The following is a 16,528-nucleotide window of genomic DNA, read 5'->3' as shown; positions in this document are numbered from 1 at the left end:
TCTCTCTCTCTCTCTCTCTCTCTCTCTCTCTCTCTCTCTCTTTCTTTTTTTCTTTCTTTCTTTCTCTCTTTCTTTCTTTCTTTCTTTCTTTTTCTTTTTTCTTCCTTCCTTCCTTCCTTTTGCCATCTCAAAGAACTGACTCTGAGTGGTTAACAACAGTTCGAAAAATAGCAAAAAAAACAAAACCTCACAAAAATGCAAAATAAATAGATAGTCGGCAGCTGTGATTAAAAACAGCAAGGTACCCAACCACCAATATAAATACAATACAGTAGTCCTAAACTTAGAACAAGTTCATTTAATGACCGTTCAAAGTTACAACGGCACTGAATAAAGTGACTTATGACCATTTTTCACATTTAGAACCTTTGTAGCATCCCCATGATCGTGTGATCAAAATTCAGATGTTTGGCAATGCTCATACTTGTGACCATTGCTGTGTCCAAGGTCATGTGATCCCAATTTTGACAAGCAAAATTGATGGAGAAGCCAGATTCACTTAACAACCGTGTTACTACCTTAACAATTGGAGTGATTTGCTTAACAACTATGTCAAGAAAAGGTCATAAATTGGGGCAAAACTCATATAACAAATGTCTCACCTAACAACAGACATTTGGGCTCAATTGTGGTTGTAAGTTGAGGACTACCAGTGCAGATATTTCAATAAAAGTAATTCACAGGTTCCAGCAAACTTCGACCCCAAGTTCAAGCCCATGTCTTGTGAAAGATTAAGCGAGTTGGGGACAATCTGATCTCCAGGGCAAGTGCTGTTGAAAGGAAAGGCTTTTTTTCCTGGATCCTACCAGGTAGCCCTCTTTCATAGTATACCTCTTCGGTCAGATTTGATTTGACGGAACGGGTAGTCATGTTTGAGGAGAGAAAATCCTACATACAACCTGTCCCCATGTCATGGATGTTGAATTTGACTCAAAAAAATACTGGAAATAATGTAGCTTATGGAGAAGCATCTATAACTGTCCACACTGCTGCATTATGTACCAACTGAAGTTTCTAGGTATTATACAAGGGCAGCCTTGTGTAGAGCACATTAGAGTAGTCCATCTGAGAGGAGACTAAGATGTGAGTGATTATTGGGAGAGCCTTCTCATCTAGAAAAGGCTGCAATTGGTGCACCCTTGATTTTTCTGGTTGCCTACTAGGATTTTTCATTCAAATGCTGTTTTGCTAGTTCTTCAGGGGTGCTATGAATGTTTCATAAGAGTCACAGATTAAGGCAGGCAAAGAATAGAATCTATAGTTAGTATTCAGTACCTGTAGTCCCTGACTTATAACCATTCCTTTAGTGACCTTTCAAAGTTAACAAAGGAACTGAAAAAGTGACTTATAGACCAGTCCTTGCACTTATGTAACATCGCCACAGTCACATGATCAAAATTTGGGTGTTGGCAACTGCAGTGATTTGCTTTTCTAACATGACAAAAAGGTTGTAAAATCAAGTGTGACTCACTTAACAACCCCCTTGGTTAGCAGTGGAAATTCTGGTACTATTGTCATAAATTGAGGACTACCTATATTTTTTCTTAAGAATCCTGCTGGTGGTAAATGATGCTGTTTTGCCCATAATGCAGTTTATTATTGTGCTCTCTTTCATTCTTTAACTATTTCTTCTTTTCCCATCACTTTTCCATTGTCAGCCCATTTTCATTCTACATTATGCTGTCTCTTTCATGTGACAGAATATGTAGATTCAGTACAGAAAAAAACTTTTAAAAAGTGACCTGGTAAACATTTTATAGCATGTGAAAATTATTTGAGAAAATGTTAGTGCTTTTTAAGGTTAGTTGAATTAAAGCCCTTTTAAGGTAATGATTGGTATTGTGTTAATTGTGTGATAGGCGAGGGTCTGCTAGAATGACTGGTTACTAAAGATGTGTCACAGATTATAGATAACTCCTTTGGCATTAAGAGCATTCATTATCAGCTCTTATTTTGGCACATGAATGGAATAATGGCAGAGGTTCAGAAATTACTAGAAATTGACTCTGATAATTAACATTTGGGTTGCTGCCCCAGCTACATTCCATATTTTTGCTTATAGCTTGTTCATACTGCACAGCTCTATAAAATAAGAGATGATTATGTCTTTTGCTCTCATTTAAAATTAAAACATTCATTTTCTTTTGGAAAAAGAAAAAAATCTTTTGAGAAAAATCTATGATAGCAGCTTTGATTGTTGGAAAATTTCAGATAATCTCAGTAGCTCAATAGTAGCAGAGTCCTTAAAAGCAGAATCAATTCACGTGTTAGATGTTGTTCCGTGTGTGAACCGAGGATATTCCTTAGAACATATTTATCACTCATTGACAGGTAGAGAATACTGATCTCAGTGACTTCACATCACAACTTGAAAACTGAAGTATAAAAGTTAGCTGTCAGAAAGCTTTACAATTTCATCTGTGTACAAATTGTATTTTATCATTTCTGCGTAGTATTTATTTACATTTATAGAGATATTTGTATGCTGCCTGTTCTATGGAGTCTAGGCATAGACCGTATTAACATGGCAGAAACAAGTTAGCATGTAAAATGGGAGGGGGATTTGTGGTCATTGAGGGTTCCTTGTATGTCTCCGTGGTAGAGGCTTTGAAATGGATCTGAGGAGATGATAGCCTGGCCTACCCTTCAGGAGTGTAAGGACAACTTTAAATAAACTGTTGTACTTTCCATTGCTCTGAAGGTGAGGTTAGTACCAGTTTCTTTTGAGGATCCACAGTTCAGTTCATCTTTTACTCAGTCTGCCACTTTATTTGCCAAGTATCAGATGACCATACACAAGGACACTCCTCTTGAATGTGACGAGGACCAGGTACAGTTTACTGCATGTATTTTTTTTTGTCCATATTATTAATATTGTCATCAATAAACATAAATGTTTATTGTCATTTAGATCGATCCAATCTTTTAAAACAATATTTTTCCCAATCTTGCTTAAACTAAAAACAGGAGCCCAAATAAATCCTGGTATAGAAAAAAGTCCACAGAGCTTCCAAGAGTAACAGCACCAGTCCTACCTTGTTGTATCTAATCAGAAATGCTTTGGTTAATATCTGGATGGGAGATTGACAGGGAAATCCAGGGTTCAAGTTAGAAAAATAAAGAAAACAATGTCACAGTATTTTCCTTACTGTTATCAATAACATTTATTGTCTCCATGAAATCATTAGGAGCTGAACTCAGTTTAAGTGTTCTTTACCTAAAACAATATATGAAAATATCTGAATTATTTTTGAACAAAAACATCCAGTACATGTCATACATCAACAACTGTAAATGTTGAAATCAGTTAAATTAGATATATGCAGCCCCTAATCTGCATGCACGTGACCTAAAGAAGGAAATAAAAAAAATATTCAGACTGCAGCTGGGGTAGATCTATTCAAAAGATACCTTGTGGTCCTATGAAATTAATAGAAATTAATTCTGAATAGACATATAGAGGATTGAGGAAAATTGTACTGGCCCAGATGGTTAAAGCAAACAAGTAACTTTGAATAACAATACTAATTGCAAGAAGTAGAATGGCGATTCCTATGCTCTGTGGTTAGATTCAAATTAAATGAGATGATCTGTGATTTCAATAAAATTTATGCAATTGAAGTTAAGTTAATTTTATATTAATTAGACTGCTGTTTAGAAGACCAGATCCTGAAGTTGAAACTCAAGTGCTTTGGCCACCTAATAAGAAGGAAGGACTGACTGGAAAAGAGCCTAATGCTGGGAAAGATTGAGGGCAATAGAAGAAGGGGACGACAGAGAATGAGGTGGCTGGATGGAGTCACTGAAGCAGTAGGCGTGAGCTTAAATGGACTCCAGAAGATGGTAGAGGACAGGAAGGCCTGGAGGAACATTGTCCATGGGGTCGTGATGGGTCGGACACAACTTCGCAACTAACAACAAATATTAATTTTAATGGAACTTAAATGTAATTAACTACATCACTTTTTAGTAAACTGAGACCTGAAAAAATAAGCTGTAAGGATATGATAATCCTATGTGGATTTCACTTGTAACTAAAACAGCTTGAAAATAAATGAATTATTAAAAAAGTTCTACCAGATGGGTGACAATAGATAATGGATGAATGATAATTGGCCAGCTAATGTGACCATTAGCCCCTGGTATCCTGGACCAAAATTGTTCCATACAGAATGTCCTTAGTTAGTGAGCACAGTTGGGAATGGAATTGCTGTCACTAAGTGATTTTGTCATGGTTCCGACAGATGAAACTCTTCAAAAGAACTTCAAAGCATTGTTTACATTAAAGAATCTTTTATTCGATAAACATAGTATCGGCACTACATAGTTGAAACCAAAAACTAAATTCCCCTCCCCTGGGTACAATGTAACAAAGCACAATTCCCTCCTCCAATAAACAGTCATAAATCACATTCCCCAATTAATTTGAAGCGGAGGCTTTCTCTCCAGCCCCCCAAAACTCTATCAACTCAGGGCCCAATGACCTTGGGTTCCCACGGCTGAGTTATTGTTATGACTAGCTGGACTCTCATCCACATTCCCCCTCCCAGTATCAACTAACTCTAAAAGCAATAGAGGAAAAATGGCTGCATTTCCATCTGTTGTCAAAGCAAGAACATCCGATGTTAGCAGCGTTGACAGATTTGGTAGAGTGTGACATCATGTGACTATGCTGTTTAGCAATGGAAATTCTGGTTGCTGTTAACAAATCATTGTGAGTCATTAAGTGAGGACTTCATGTGGTCACCATTTGTGATCTCTTGCCACCTTCCTCATTGATTCTGCTTGTCGGAAGCCAGCAAAGAAGATTGCAGATGGCAATCACATCACTGTGAGGATGTTGCAGAAGCCAGAACTCCTGACTACCCATTTGTTCAGCACATTGCAAGTTTGATCATTGAACAAGTAGTCATTGAGCAAGAACTACCTATAATGCAATTATTTTAAAAACTGACAGCTGAAGACAGATTGTTTTTCATAGATGTTTCATATCATTACTGGAAATTAATCGAATTAATCGAAACAGCTGCATCCAGTCGCCCTAACTCAACCCCGAATAGGGACTATAGGGTCATAAAAAGGGAGGTAATTGAATTAATAGGAACATTTATAAAGTACACATTAATAGCTACAGTACATCAGAATTTTGAAATAGTTCTACTATTACCTATCCAAATACCTTCCCTGTTTTCTTAGGCAACCCGTGCCTGTTTTAGTCACCTGCATGTTGTCCCTAGTCTTTCCCTTCATTGATCTTGGAGCCCACATACTAAGTGAGTATCAGCAAAAACCTTTAGTCTCCTTGGTCAGATCTGTTCTGCAAATAACACAGTTTTTCACAGGCAACCTACTAAACTTTGTTATAGTACTTTAAAGGAATGGAGTTTACTCTGAGATGGTACTGTAAGCAAACCAGGGTTACTTCATGGTGGTCAGTGTTTTTACAGTTATTTGCAATTCGTGTTTGAAAGGGTTGTACTGAGTGCTGGGTGCTAAACATTTTATCAAAGGTAGGTGTATTGCTCTGTGGTTTATTACTTTACTACTCCGAATGGTTCATTAATACCATAGAGATCCTTGATAGTATAAAAAGAACATTAAGATTGCACTGCTAGCGTATCATCTCTGATGGACCTCTAGATCAGGCATGTCAAACTGCCGGCCCGCGGGCTGGATGTGTCACGCTGAAACCGCACCCACCCCATTGCCGGCAATGGGGAAAAAGTCCCAATATGTTGCGCGATGTCACATGACGTCGCAAGTTTGACATGCCTGCTCTAGATGATGATAATTCATCATAGGCTTTCAAAAGGAAAATGTGTTTAAGGTATTTTTGTGCAAATATTGAAGATTTCGGGTATCTGAAATGAGCTCACCTTTCATTCTCTTTCTCCCCGCCCTTTTACTTTTTCAATGACAATATGATCAAGGAAATAACATTAAAGGGATTGGGTATGTAGAAAGCTTGAATTCTGATTAATACCTTGTTTCCTTCTTTGACACCTTTGTTAATTTTAATATTTACGATCTTAACATTTTAATTTTAACATTTTGCTGTTTTTATAAGCTGCTTAGAGTTGCTTCTAGGCAATTCGGGTGGCATATAAATTTAATAAATAATAATAAAGATATTCCCGTGCAGCTGGAAAGTATGATCTTAATTTTAAGTGTTGTTTGCTTCATTCTGTCGAGTAAATTGAAAGTTCTGACACCACCAACTACGTTTGTTCCCAGAAAGCCTGACTTCTTATTAAAGAATACTCTACAATTTGCTATGACTGAACTGTTTGTAATTCCATCTTCAGAAAAAAACTTTAGCTGGAGCATATAAGCGGAATACATTTAGTATCCATGTTGCTATATTGTAGTGCTGCTTCTTAATGAAACTTTTAATATGGGATGAAAGTTGTGCTACTGCTTGAGTTGATTAAGTGTGCTGAAAACTTGTATCCGATTACAGATTTTTTTTAAACCTTAAAATATATTTCTGTCTTTTTTAACTGCATTTGATAATACAGTGTTACTATTTTGGGGCTACCACAGCTTCTATAATATTTCTGGCTATTAAGACCTTTTATGGTGCTCTATGTCTTCTGAATAAACAGGGTAACCAAAGCAAACCAAATGGCAGTTGCAGCAGTTAGAAAACATTTCCAGACATGATCATAAGTTGGTGGATAGTTCTCTTAAATAGCCACAGCAAACGATTTTATTGCAATACTTATTTAATGGAGCAAGCATTTTCCCCACTACTTTGGGTATATTTCATAATGACAAGTTTATAGGAAAAAAAATACTACGTAGCTCAGTTTCCATTGCAAAACTGGACAAGCTCCTTACCTTGAGCTTAGTCAAATATTTGTTTTGGAGAGAAATTTATTTAAAGACCTGCAAAATATTCTCTGTCCAAAACGCTGTACCAGTGTGACTGAACTGGTTATGAATAGTCCTTTCCTTTCTTCGGTTACTCTTACCCCCACCCCCACCCCCACCCTCAACATACAGTTGAGTTTAAAAATATTTAAAATGGGAAATGGAACGTAAAGGAAAAGAAAGCAGTTGGGAGTATGCCGCTCTGCATAAGAACATATTTTTTTTCTCCTTCCCCCTTAGGATAGAAATATCTGAAACAAATGTGTATTTTAAAACATGCTTTCTTTGTGAACTATTAGCAATTGGTCCAGATATTTATTTACTATACTTTGATTCTGCTACATTTACAGCAGGTTAATGATAGTATATAAGATACAGTTATATCACAAAACCAATTAATAGGCATTTAGATAAGAAGTTGTAGTTAAGGGATCTCTCTTTAGGAGACAGATCTAATTATAGTATTAAATAATTTGTGTGCTCTCAAGAACCATGATTAGATGTTATAACTTTCATATAGTTATCTTAACAATAAATAGTGAAATACTCTTACAAAAAAGACTGTACTGTATAATCTTGAATAGGAGCAAATATTTAGATAATGTGGTAACATTTATTGAGCAATTGAAATTTAAAATTAAAATCATTGGAAGGTCCTCCAGTGTCAAAAATATTTCTAATGGAAAAAATACTATTTAATTACACTCTATTTACCAATTGATTTTATGTATAATTAAGAAATTACCAAGTTTACAGAAAGCCAAGCAGTCAGTTCCTACTATAATAGACTGTTTCTCAGATCTGAATGGATCTTCAGGAAACTGTTTTAACTACTTTCAAATTCAGGAGTATAATTAGAATAATGAAACCAACAATTTTCTCTTAAGTTTATCATACAGCTTCAATTTATTCGAGCTTTGGAACAGCTTGGTTGTGAATGCATGAAAAAACTACTTGTGGATGCCACATTGTTTCATTGTCTTCAGGACTGATTTAAGTTTATAGAAATCTTCCATTTAATTGCTAAATAGATTGTAAATATTTACTATTCCTTTGTAGATTAATTGTATTTTCTTTGGGTTGCAAATAAAAATGGCGTCGGAAAGAAATACTGTTCTTGAGAGGATTTGGGATCTTTAAAATCACTCTTTCAATGCAAAAGTAATGGTGGATGCCAGGCACTTGTGTCAGTTTCCACTTATTTCATGGCAGTTGGGATTCTTTCAGAAAAAGTGGAGTGGTACCAGCATTTTTGGCCATGTTTGTATCTGTCATTTGGTATATCTTAGGGCAGGGGTAGGCAACCCTGGCTCTTTTATGGACTTCAGTTCCCAGAATTCCTGAGCCAGCCATGCTGGGAGTTGAAGTCCACGAGTCATAAAAGAGCCAAGGTTGCCTACCCCTGTCTTAGGGGGGGAAAGTATTTATCTGCACAGTTAGGCTTCCTTTGATTTTCTTTTTCCATTCCTTTTGTCTGTTTTATATCATGAAGTTAATAGGTAATCTCCTTTTGCTTACCTAGTTACAATTTCTGTAGCATGAAATTGCAAGCGTACCTTGGCTTCATGTGGTTTCTGGCTTCTGCTTACAGTACTGCCATAAAGAGAAGGCCGAGGGGTGACATGATAGCAGTGTTCCAATATCTCAGGGTTTGCCACAAAGAAGTGGGGGTCAAGCTATTCTCCAAAGCACCTGAGGGCAGGACAAGAAGCAACAGATGGAAACTAATCAAGGAGACAAGCAACCTAGAACTAAGGAGAAATTTCCTGACAGTTAGACCAATTAATCAGTGGAACAACCTGCCTCCAGAAGTTGTAAATGCTCCAACACTTGGAAGTTTTTAAGAAGAGATTGGACAACCATTTGTGTGAAATTGTATAGGGTTTCCTGCCTGAGCAGGGGATTGGACTAGAAGACCTCCAAGGTCCCTTCCAACTTTATTATTATTATTATTATTATTATTATTATTATTTTATTATTATTATTATTATTATTATTATTATTATTATTATTTATCATCATCATCATCATCATCATCATCATTATATGAATAAACAAGTGGGATTCTTCAGAGTTTTTGAATTTTTTTCTGTAAAGAGGCATCACTATCAGGCAATATATATACATACACATACAAACAGAATTTTTTAAAGTTATTGCATGTTACATCCTAGTCTTCATGAATGCACATAAGATTTATGGCTGCTATTGTTGGAAAATTTTGTTTGCTGAAGAATTTGTATTCTGCTCTCAAAGTTTTACTGAAATAGCTTTCCTGAATGTATCTGTAAATTCTTCAGAACTATTTCTGCATTCCAGTTAAATGTGAAACTCCATCCTTTTAAAAAAGTATGCTTCTGAGTGGATTATATTGCTTCTTCTGTCTTGCTTCTGTGTAGAGAGCCACTTTGGTCTAGAGCAGGGGTAGGCAACCTTGGCTCTTTTATGACTCATGGACTTCAACTCTGGCTCAGGAATTCTGGGAGTTGAAGTCCACGAGTCATAAAAGAGCTAAGGCTGCCTACCCCTGGTCTAGAGATTAAGGCACCGGGTTACAGAGCAGGAGACTGTGAGTTTAAGTTCACTCTTACCCATAAAAGCCATCCGGGAGACTGTAGGCCAATCACTCTCTTTTAGCCCAACCCACCTCACAGGGTTGTTGTGGGAAAAATAGGAGGAGGAACGTATGTTGGATATGTTCACTACCTTGAGTTATTTGTAAAAGTAAAGGTGGGATACAAATAAATAAAAACAAGGAAAGCAGGAGTGATAAGCTGTTGAGATCAAGGGAAAGGCATGTTAATTAGTACAGGTAGTCGTCAACTTATGACCAGTTGTTTAACAATTTTCCAAAGTTATGGTGGACTTTTAAAGTGCTACTTATGATCCATCTCAAAGTTACAACTGCCCCGCCTATGGTCATGTGATCATGTTTTGGGCAACTAGCTTGCATGTATGACTGATTGCAGTGTTCCTTGCTCATATGACAATGGTTTGTGGATCATAAGTAGCATTTTAAGAATGAGGAAAGGGCATGTTATAAATTCCAGGTGTTATTGTGGTGGTAAGTCAAGGCCTATCCATAACACCAGAACTTTGTCTTTCAAGCAAAATATTAAAGCTCATTTTCAGCATTACTGGACTATAATAAAAGCCCACACAGCATCTCATAGAAGATATCTAATAAATATCCTCTTTTGACAATAGTCCTTACAGGTTTTACATGGTCCCAGTTTGTTCATCTGATAGCCTCACAGTTTTGAATTTGTAATAATATCATAAAATATTCTGTGCACTGACTGAAATAAAAGCCACTTGAGTGCTTTTAAATGCATTTGTTAAAGTAGAAATATCAAAATATAATCTAGTTCATTGTGCATGAATAAGACAGCAGGCAGCATTTCCAAAACAAAAGTTATAGATTTTCAAGACCTAAATTTACAAAAATGTTTGTTTGTTTGTTTGTTTGTTTAGCTGCTCATCTCAACAAGTGACTTTTCTTGTTAATATTCAGACAAAAACTGTCTCTCTTATTGCTAGTCTCTGTATTGATAGAAAACTTTGAAATAAATTGTTGATTTATTCCATCAATTCACACAGTTAATAATAGTGCTAGGCATCTTTTCAATGATATATAATAATACATTGCAAACAATATTAACTTATTTTATTCACTTTGTGTCTTTCATTGTTTCATGTTGATCTGACTCTTCTGGTGATTTGGACTTCTGATAAATACACCAATGACAGTTTACGCGATTTCTCTGTGATTCACCACTTGAGGTATGAAATCACCTTTAACACTAAATCTTTATATTATTTAAATACAATAAATAGTTTCTTTTCACTATCTTAATGTTTGCTACTATATTTATAATAGAGAAAATGAAATGTTCCCAATTCCATTAATTTAGCATTAAATTAATTTTCTTAATTTTGTTATTGTTGATTTAATTCTTTGAGTTTCACTTGAAAGAAATTAATGAATATTGTCAGATTCTGCAGATTCCTCTAACTGAGGAATCTGATGAATACATGTTCAGTAAATTTTATTTATCTGGAGCTATAATTCGATATAGTCATACTATAATAATAAGATTACAAATTAGCAACAATGGTATATTGGAAGATCTGCAAGAAACACCATTTGCCTGGAAGCAAGAATTGGTGGAATCATAAAACAGACAAAGTAATACAAATATAGAAACCAAAGTGCTCTGGGACTTTAGAATTCAATAAACACCTGCCACATAACAGTTATTGCAAAGAAGGACAAAAAAGTTTGAATAGTGGACATTTCAATACCTGGAGAAAATCACAAAATACAAAGATCTACAAATAGAAGTAGAATGAGTGTGGCAAAGTAAAACAAAAATAGTACCAGTAGGCACCATTTTGAATATCATTGGCATTGACAAAATCACCATCACTCAATTGCAAAAAGCAATTTGCACCTTCAAACAACAATATTTGTCCCAGTTCCTTAGATGCACACACACACATACACACTATTTGTCTTCTTTGATCAAATTTAGTCTGTCGTACCTCCACAATTAACGCTAACATGGGTTTGATTGATGTCAGTTTGCTGATCAATTCTTATCTACATAACATTCCTATACAGTTATAAGTGACTAATTTAAAGTTTGAGAATAAATTGAGCTTCTGAACAAGACATTTCTACTGAAGTCCTGCTAATGATGTTTCCTAGTCTAGTAATGAAACATTTGGGAGCTAAATGGCAAGCTGGGAGAGTAAACCAGTGCCAAAATTGAGCTTCTTTCAGCATCAAGACCGTTAATTATTTTTTCAGATATCATTGAATCTTATTTATTTATTTGTTTGTTTGTTTGTTTGTTTCCATTTGACTGCCTCTTGACTCCATCCAACTCTGGCCAGTTCACAACAATAAAAGCATAAAAAGGAGAAAAATATAGAAAATTAGCCAAAACAAGTGTAAAAATTACAAAATAATCACAATCCAGCAATAAAACAAAATGTACATAAAACATCACAAATGTCCCATCCAGCCTAGCCCAGTGACTGGATAAAAAACTAGATTAGTAAGGCTTTCCAGAATATCATTACAATGGGAGTTGAAAGGATATTGGGGACCTCATTCCAGAGTGTCACATTACTAAAAAAAAGAGAGAGAGAAAAGATCTCCCCAAATTCTTAAAATTCTGGCTGCATTTTCACTCTGCCAACTGCAGTATCAGCAGCCAAAACTACTAAAATGCAATTCCCCAGGCATTAAAAGGCTGTCTGGCTCTGCTTCAAGGGCAAGTACTGGACTCTGTTTAAAAAGCATTGTTAAGTGCTTTTACAATATTGTGACCAAAATACATGGAGGCAAAGAATAAAGCAAAGAATAAAGAATAAATAGATTTAGTCTGTTCTATTTTGGAAAAATAAATCTGAAGTTCACAAAGCAGAATGGAGTCTATAAGAAGTCTTATACTTGAGCACGTTTCTTTCTTTTTTAAAAAACACAAATATATAAATCAAAGAAGGCTAACAGTTTCAACATTGTTTTTTGCTTCTTGAAAACAGAGAGCCCAGCCTGGAGAGTTAATGCTAGTTTAAGGTCAAGGCTCCTGATGACTTAATATCTAGTGGTTAAAAGAACTTTTTTGTAGACCGTAAAGAGTTAACTACCACATGAGTATAATGAAATTGTCAAGTTACAGTAATTGCACCAGTAATTTGAGATGTTGCATTTTGAATGAAGCCATGTGTGGAGAGCTTGTTGTTTTCCTTTGCTGAATCTATCCTTACCTTTTTCTTTCTTTTTTTTTACATTTCTCCAAGTTATGAAGGCTAGTCAGAATCATTAGACTTAATAGGAAAAGAGCTTTTATCACCTCGTCAAGTAAAACAGCAGATCCCCATTATTTTCCTTCTTTTGTATAGCTGTGGGGTTGCTTATTTGTACTTGGTTCTATGTGTAGTTTTAACTTATGAATCTTGAATTGAATTTTGTGTGGCACTTCTTGCATATGTTTCTGATTAGATGAAGCTAAATAAAAAAAGGGTTGCATATTCAAGGCCATAAAACCTTTGAACAAACTACATATGCCAGTTAAAAAGGGTACATCTCCCTCTTTTTCAGTATAATACATGCATGCAAACACAAAAGCAGCTCTGAAAACTTTGGAGGGTACAGAGTCTAAATGTTAATTTGAGACTCCTTTATATACATCCTATTTTCTTATTGCATTCCGTTAGGATCATTGTTTTCAATTGTCAGTAGCCCAATTTCAGCAATTAGTTTTCTTACCCTTAATGAAAAAAAAGGTGAATTCGTGATCATTTCACATTTTGATCTTTTCCAAGTGTGACATTCAGGGCTGTTTCACATACCTTAGCATTGTTTGGCATGTATAGTTGTATCAATTATATGTTTATGGGACAGGAAAAGTTCAAAGTGTAATTAAACTGAAAGGTATTTTTATTGTCCCCCTTTCTTCAATTTTAAATGAAAGCTAATCAAAAATAGTTTTAAATAAACACATATTACTTCTTAAAAATTATCAAGTGCCCAATATAATGCTATGTGTTATAGTCTTGGAAGTAAGTTCTTCAGGATTTCTTAGAGCCTACATCCAAAGGAAGGTTCACAAAATTTTAGTTAAGACAGGCTAGAGTTTCATTGTTCTGATCGAGATGTAAACATATTTTAACAGGAGACCAAAGGATGATAATATCAAAAGAAAGGCAGAAACCTTCTGAGATTAGTGGAGGAAAGGAAGGTTTTGGGTGGACTGAGAACAGTAGACTGGTAGGAGATGCTTCTGTCAGTGACTAAGAGTAGGGAGGAAAGGGGCTGAGAAGATTGTATATACTGTGCTAATCAGTTGACAGTTGCTGAGGGAAGGGGAAAAAGCTACTTGGAAGATTGGATGTGGGTAAGCTGCTGGAATATACTGTACTGGAAATACATACTAGCCTTGGTTTACATGCCCTGTCCAGATTTTATTTTATATGAAACCTCAATCAGAATGTTCCCAAGTTTTCCACCAAACTGGCTGACCTGAATGGTTTCTCCAGATTCTGAAAGAAACAATTTTCTCAAGTCATAAGAGTTATAAAAAGGCAGATTTCAGTTGAATGTTAGGGAAATGTTCTAATGTTCAGAGCAGTTTGACAGTGAAATCAATTTCCAAGAGAAACTGGTGAGCTCCTCAATAGCTGGATCATTCAAAGAAATACTGACCACCCGTTTGTTGAGATGCCTTAACCTGGACTACTTTGCTAAGAATGGAATTGGACTCAGTGAGTTGGACTCAGTAGCTTAACTGCCTCCAGTAACTTAACCAGATATAATTTAAATTGTAAAGATATTGCCTGATATAATAAATTAAGGAATTTTTCGGTAGAATAATAGCTAAGTGTAATTGGATTTTTAAATGTTGGAATGGCTTGCAGACCTGCTGATGGTTCTTAAGGGCTCTCTAAAGACAGTGACTCTCTGCAATGAGTAATAGGGGAGGGATAGAGGAATTCAAAGGGGAACTTGAGTTTTTTTTAAAATTCTCATTGTGTCTTAGTTGGAGGTCTGCAAGAAGCAAGAATCTGGAGAAAAGAATTTCATGTGTTTATGCCTAAAAATCCCCAGGGGAACTGGAACTAGTACAGTTGTCAGGGTTCATTTAGCCATGTGAGGGATCATTTATTTCTTTTATGTGCTGTTGGCTCAGTAGTGGGTGTTTTTTTATCTGTTCCAATTCTGCAATTCTTACGTCTTTGTTTCCTCAGACTGCTTACGGATTTCTGAGTGCTAGCTTTGGGGCAGATTTGAACCTTATGGAACTTGTTATAATTGAATTCTCTCCAGTCCTTATTTTGTTACCTTTTTAAAAAAGCGCCATTTTTCTACTGTAGTACTGAGTGAAGTATCTAGGCTATATAATCCAAGACCATTTAGACCACAAGACCACTTAAAATGGGAGCCATCTACTTAAAAGTTTCTTCCTATGGAAGGAGGATGTCCTATTCTGATACATCCAGATCCTAGGTAAAGGGGCATCTCCTCATATGAGAACAGGTAGTAGTAATATAACTATCTAAGTGAAACAATTTAACCTGAAGAAGAGCCACATCCAGATAAGCCAGACTTGAGGGCGGTGAGTGTGATTCCCAGGGTGGTTTAGTGTAGGCATCTCTTCTCTTCAACTGGTTTAATTGGCATAATAAACTAAAAGATTATTATGAACACATTTTTCTGGATTGCTAGCTGCCTTAGAATAAACACATATTTGCCTGGGATGCATCTTTAAGGAGGAGCCAATAGGTACAACAAGTATGTACCCATACATACCCTGAAGTATGGTTTCTGAAGAACTGCTAATCACTATTTGGTGACAACCTGAAGCTAAGAAAATTACTTGAATATACTTGCTAAGTTAATTAAATCCAATTAATTAAATGAGCATACTGACTTTTCAACATGGGTCCAATCACAGTACATTCAAAACAGTTTACATAAGCATAATTAGTGTATAAATTGGATTCATCGTGTTAAGACTCATCAAGTCTATTTAAACCATCAAATCCAACCTCAGTACATAAAATGATTGCCTTGAATATTATTTTTTTAAAACAAATGAGAAGTAGCAAAGAAAAGTCAAAAATTGATTCACAGACTGCACTAAGTCAATGCAGGTTCTTCAGTTTTGCCACGTTTATTGTGTGGGGCTCAGTATCAATGAGCAAGACTTGTATGGGATCTTCACATAAATATCCACAGAGGTATAATAGTCCAAGGCTTGACTGGCATTAAAGAATGGATTGGTTTAGCTTCATAGCAATTCAGCATATTTTTAACTTTCAGTTAAAATGTGAGGAAAATTACAATTAATTGTAATATTTTGAACAGTTGTTTAGATAGCTATAACTGTGTTCTAGACAACATAAATCAAAAGAGCATTTAATCATGCCATTAATTTTTGACAGGTGTTAACAAGTTCAAATTAATTTTTTGGAGTAAAATATTTGATTAAATCTAGTTTTAATAATTCTGTTATAACTAATTGAAAATGTTGTCAGATCTGTTGAGTGAAAAGCTGCTTGTGACAAGATACACACAGTAAAACAACTGATTGGAATATAATTAATTTGTGATGAATACTGTAAGATGTAAAGAGTCCATGTGGTCTTAATGGTATCATAGTTTTATCCTGTATCTTATAGTTAGTTTCCCATTTTACAAGAACAAATTATTTGTGAATAGTACCTGTTTTTTTACTGATCTATTCTCCCAAATCTATGGGTAATCAACTCCCATACAGTACTTATAATAACTTAACAGTATTTATTTAAGCACTTCTACTCCACTTTTCATTGTCATCAGAGAAGGTTCCAAAGATGGTTTAAGCAGTATCAGCAAATAAAGGATAATCCCTTCATTTAAACTTACAAAACTGAAAACACAAGAAATGTAACGAAATCAGAATGCAAAGGGAAGAAGAAGAAGAAGAAGAAGAAGAAGAAGAAGAAGAAGAAGAAGAAGAAGAAGAAGAAGAAGAAGAAGAAGAAGAAGAAGAAGAAGAAGAAGAAGAAGAAGAAGAAGAAGAAGAAGAAGAAGAAGAAGAAGAAGAAGAAGAAGAAGAAGAAGAAGAAGAAGAAGAAGAAGAAGAAGAAGAAGAAGAAGAAG

General features: G+C 35.4%; 1 protein-coding gene across 1 annotated transcript in view; it reads left to right on the top strand.

Annotated features, from left to right (window-relative positions):
* The window catches only part of ATE1 (arginyltransferase 1), a 71,899-nt gene that overhangs the window by 13,798 nt on the left and 41,573 nt on the right, over window positions 1-16,528 (top strand). The window contains exons 8-10 of the mRNA XM_029284395.1: window positions 2,702-2,830; window positions 10,624-10,656; window positions 10,837-11,030. Coding sequence (XP_029140228.1) covers window positions 2,702-2,830; window positions 10,624-10,656; window positions 10,837-11,030 — 356 coding nt within the window. The remainder of the gene's footprint in view (window positions 1-2,701; window positions 2,831-10,623; window positions 10,657-10,836; window positions 11,031-16,528) is intronic.

This window comes from Protobothrops mucrosquamatus, unplaced genomic scaffold (assembly GCF_001527695.2).
Source record: "Protobothrops mucrosquamatus isolate PMUCROS unplaced genomic scaffold, P.Mucros_1.0 scaffold566, whole genome shotgun sequence".
Classification (NCBI taxonomy): Eukaryota; Metazoa; Chordata; class Lepidosauria; order Squamata; family Viperidae; genus Protobothrops; species Protobothrops mucrosquamatus.
This window is presented reverse-complemented; position numbering and strand designations above follow the sequence as displayed.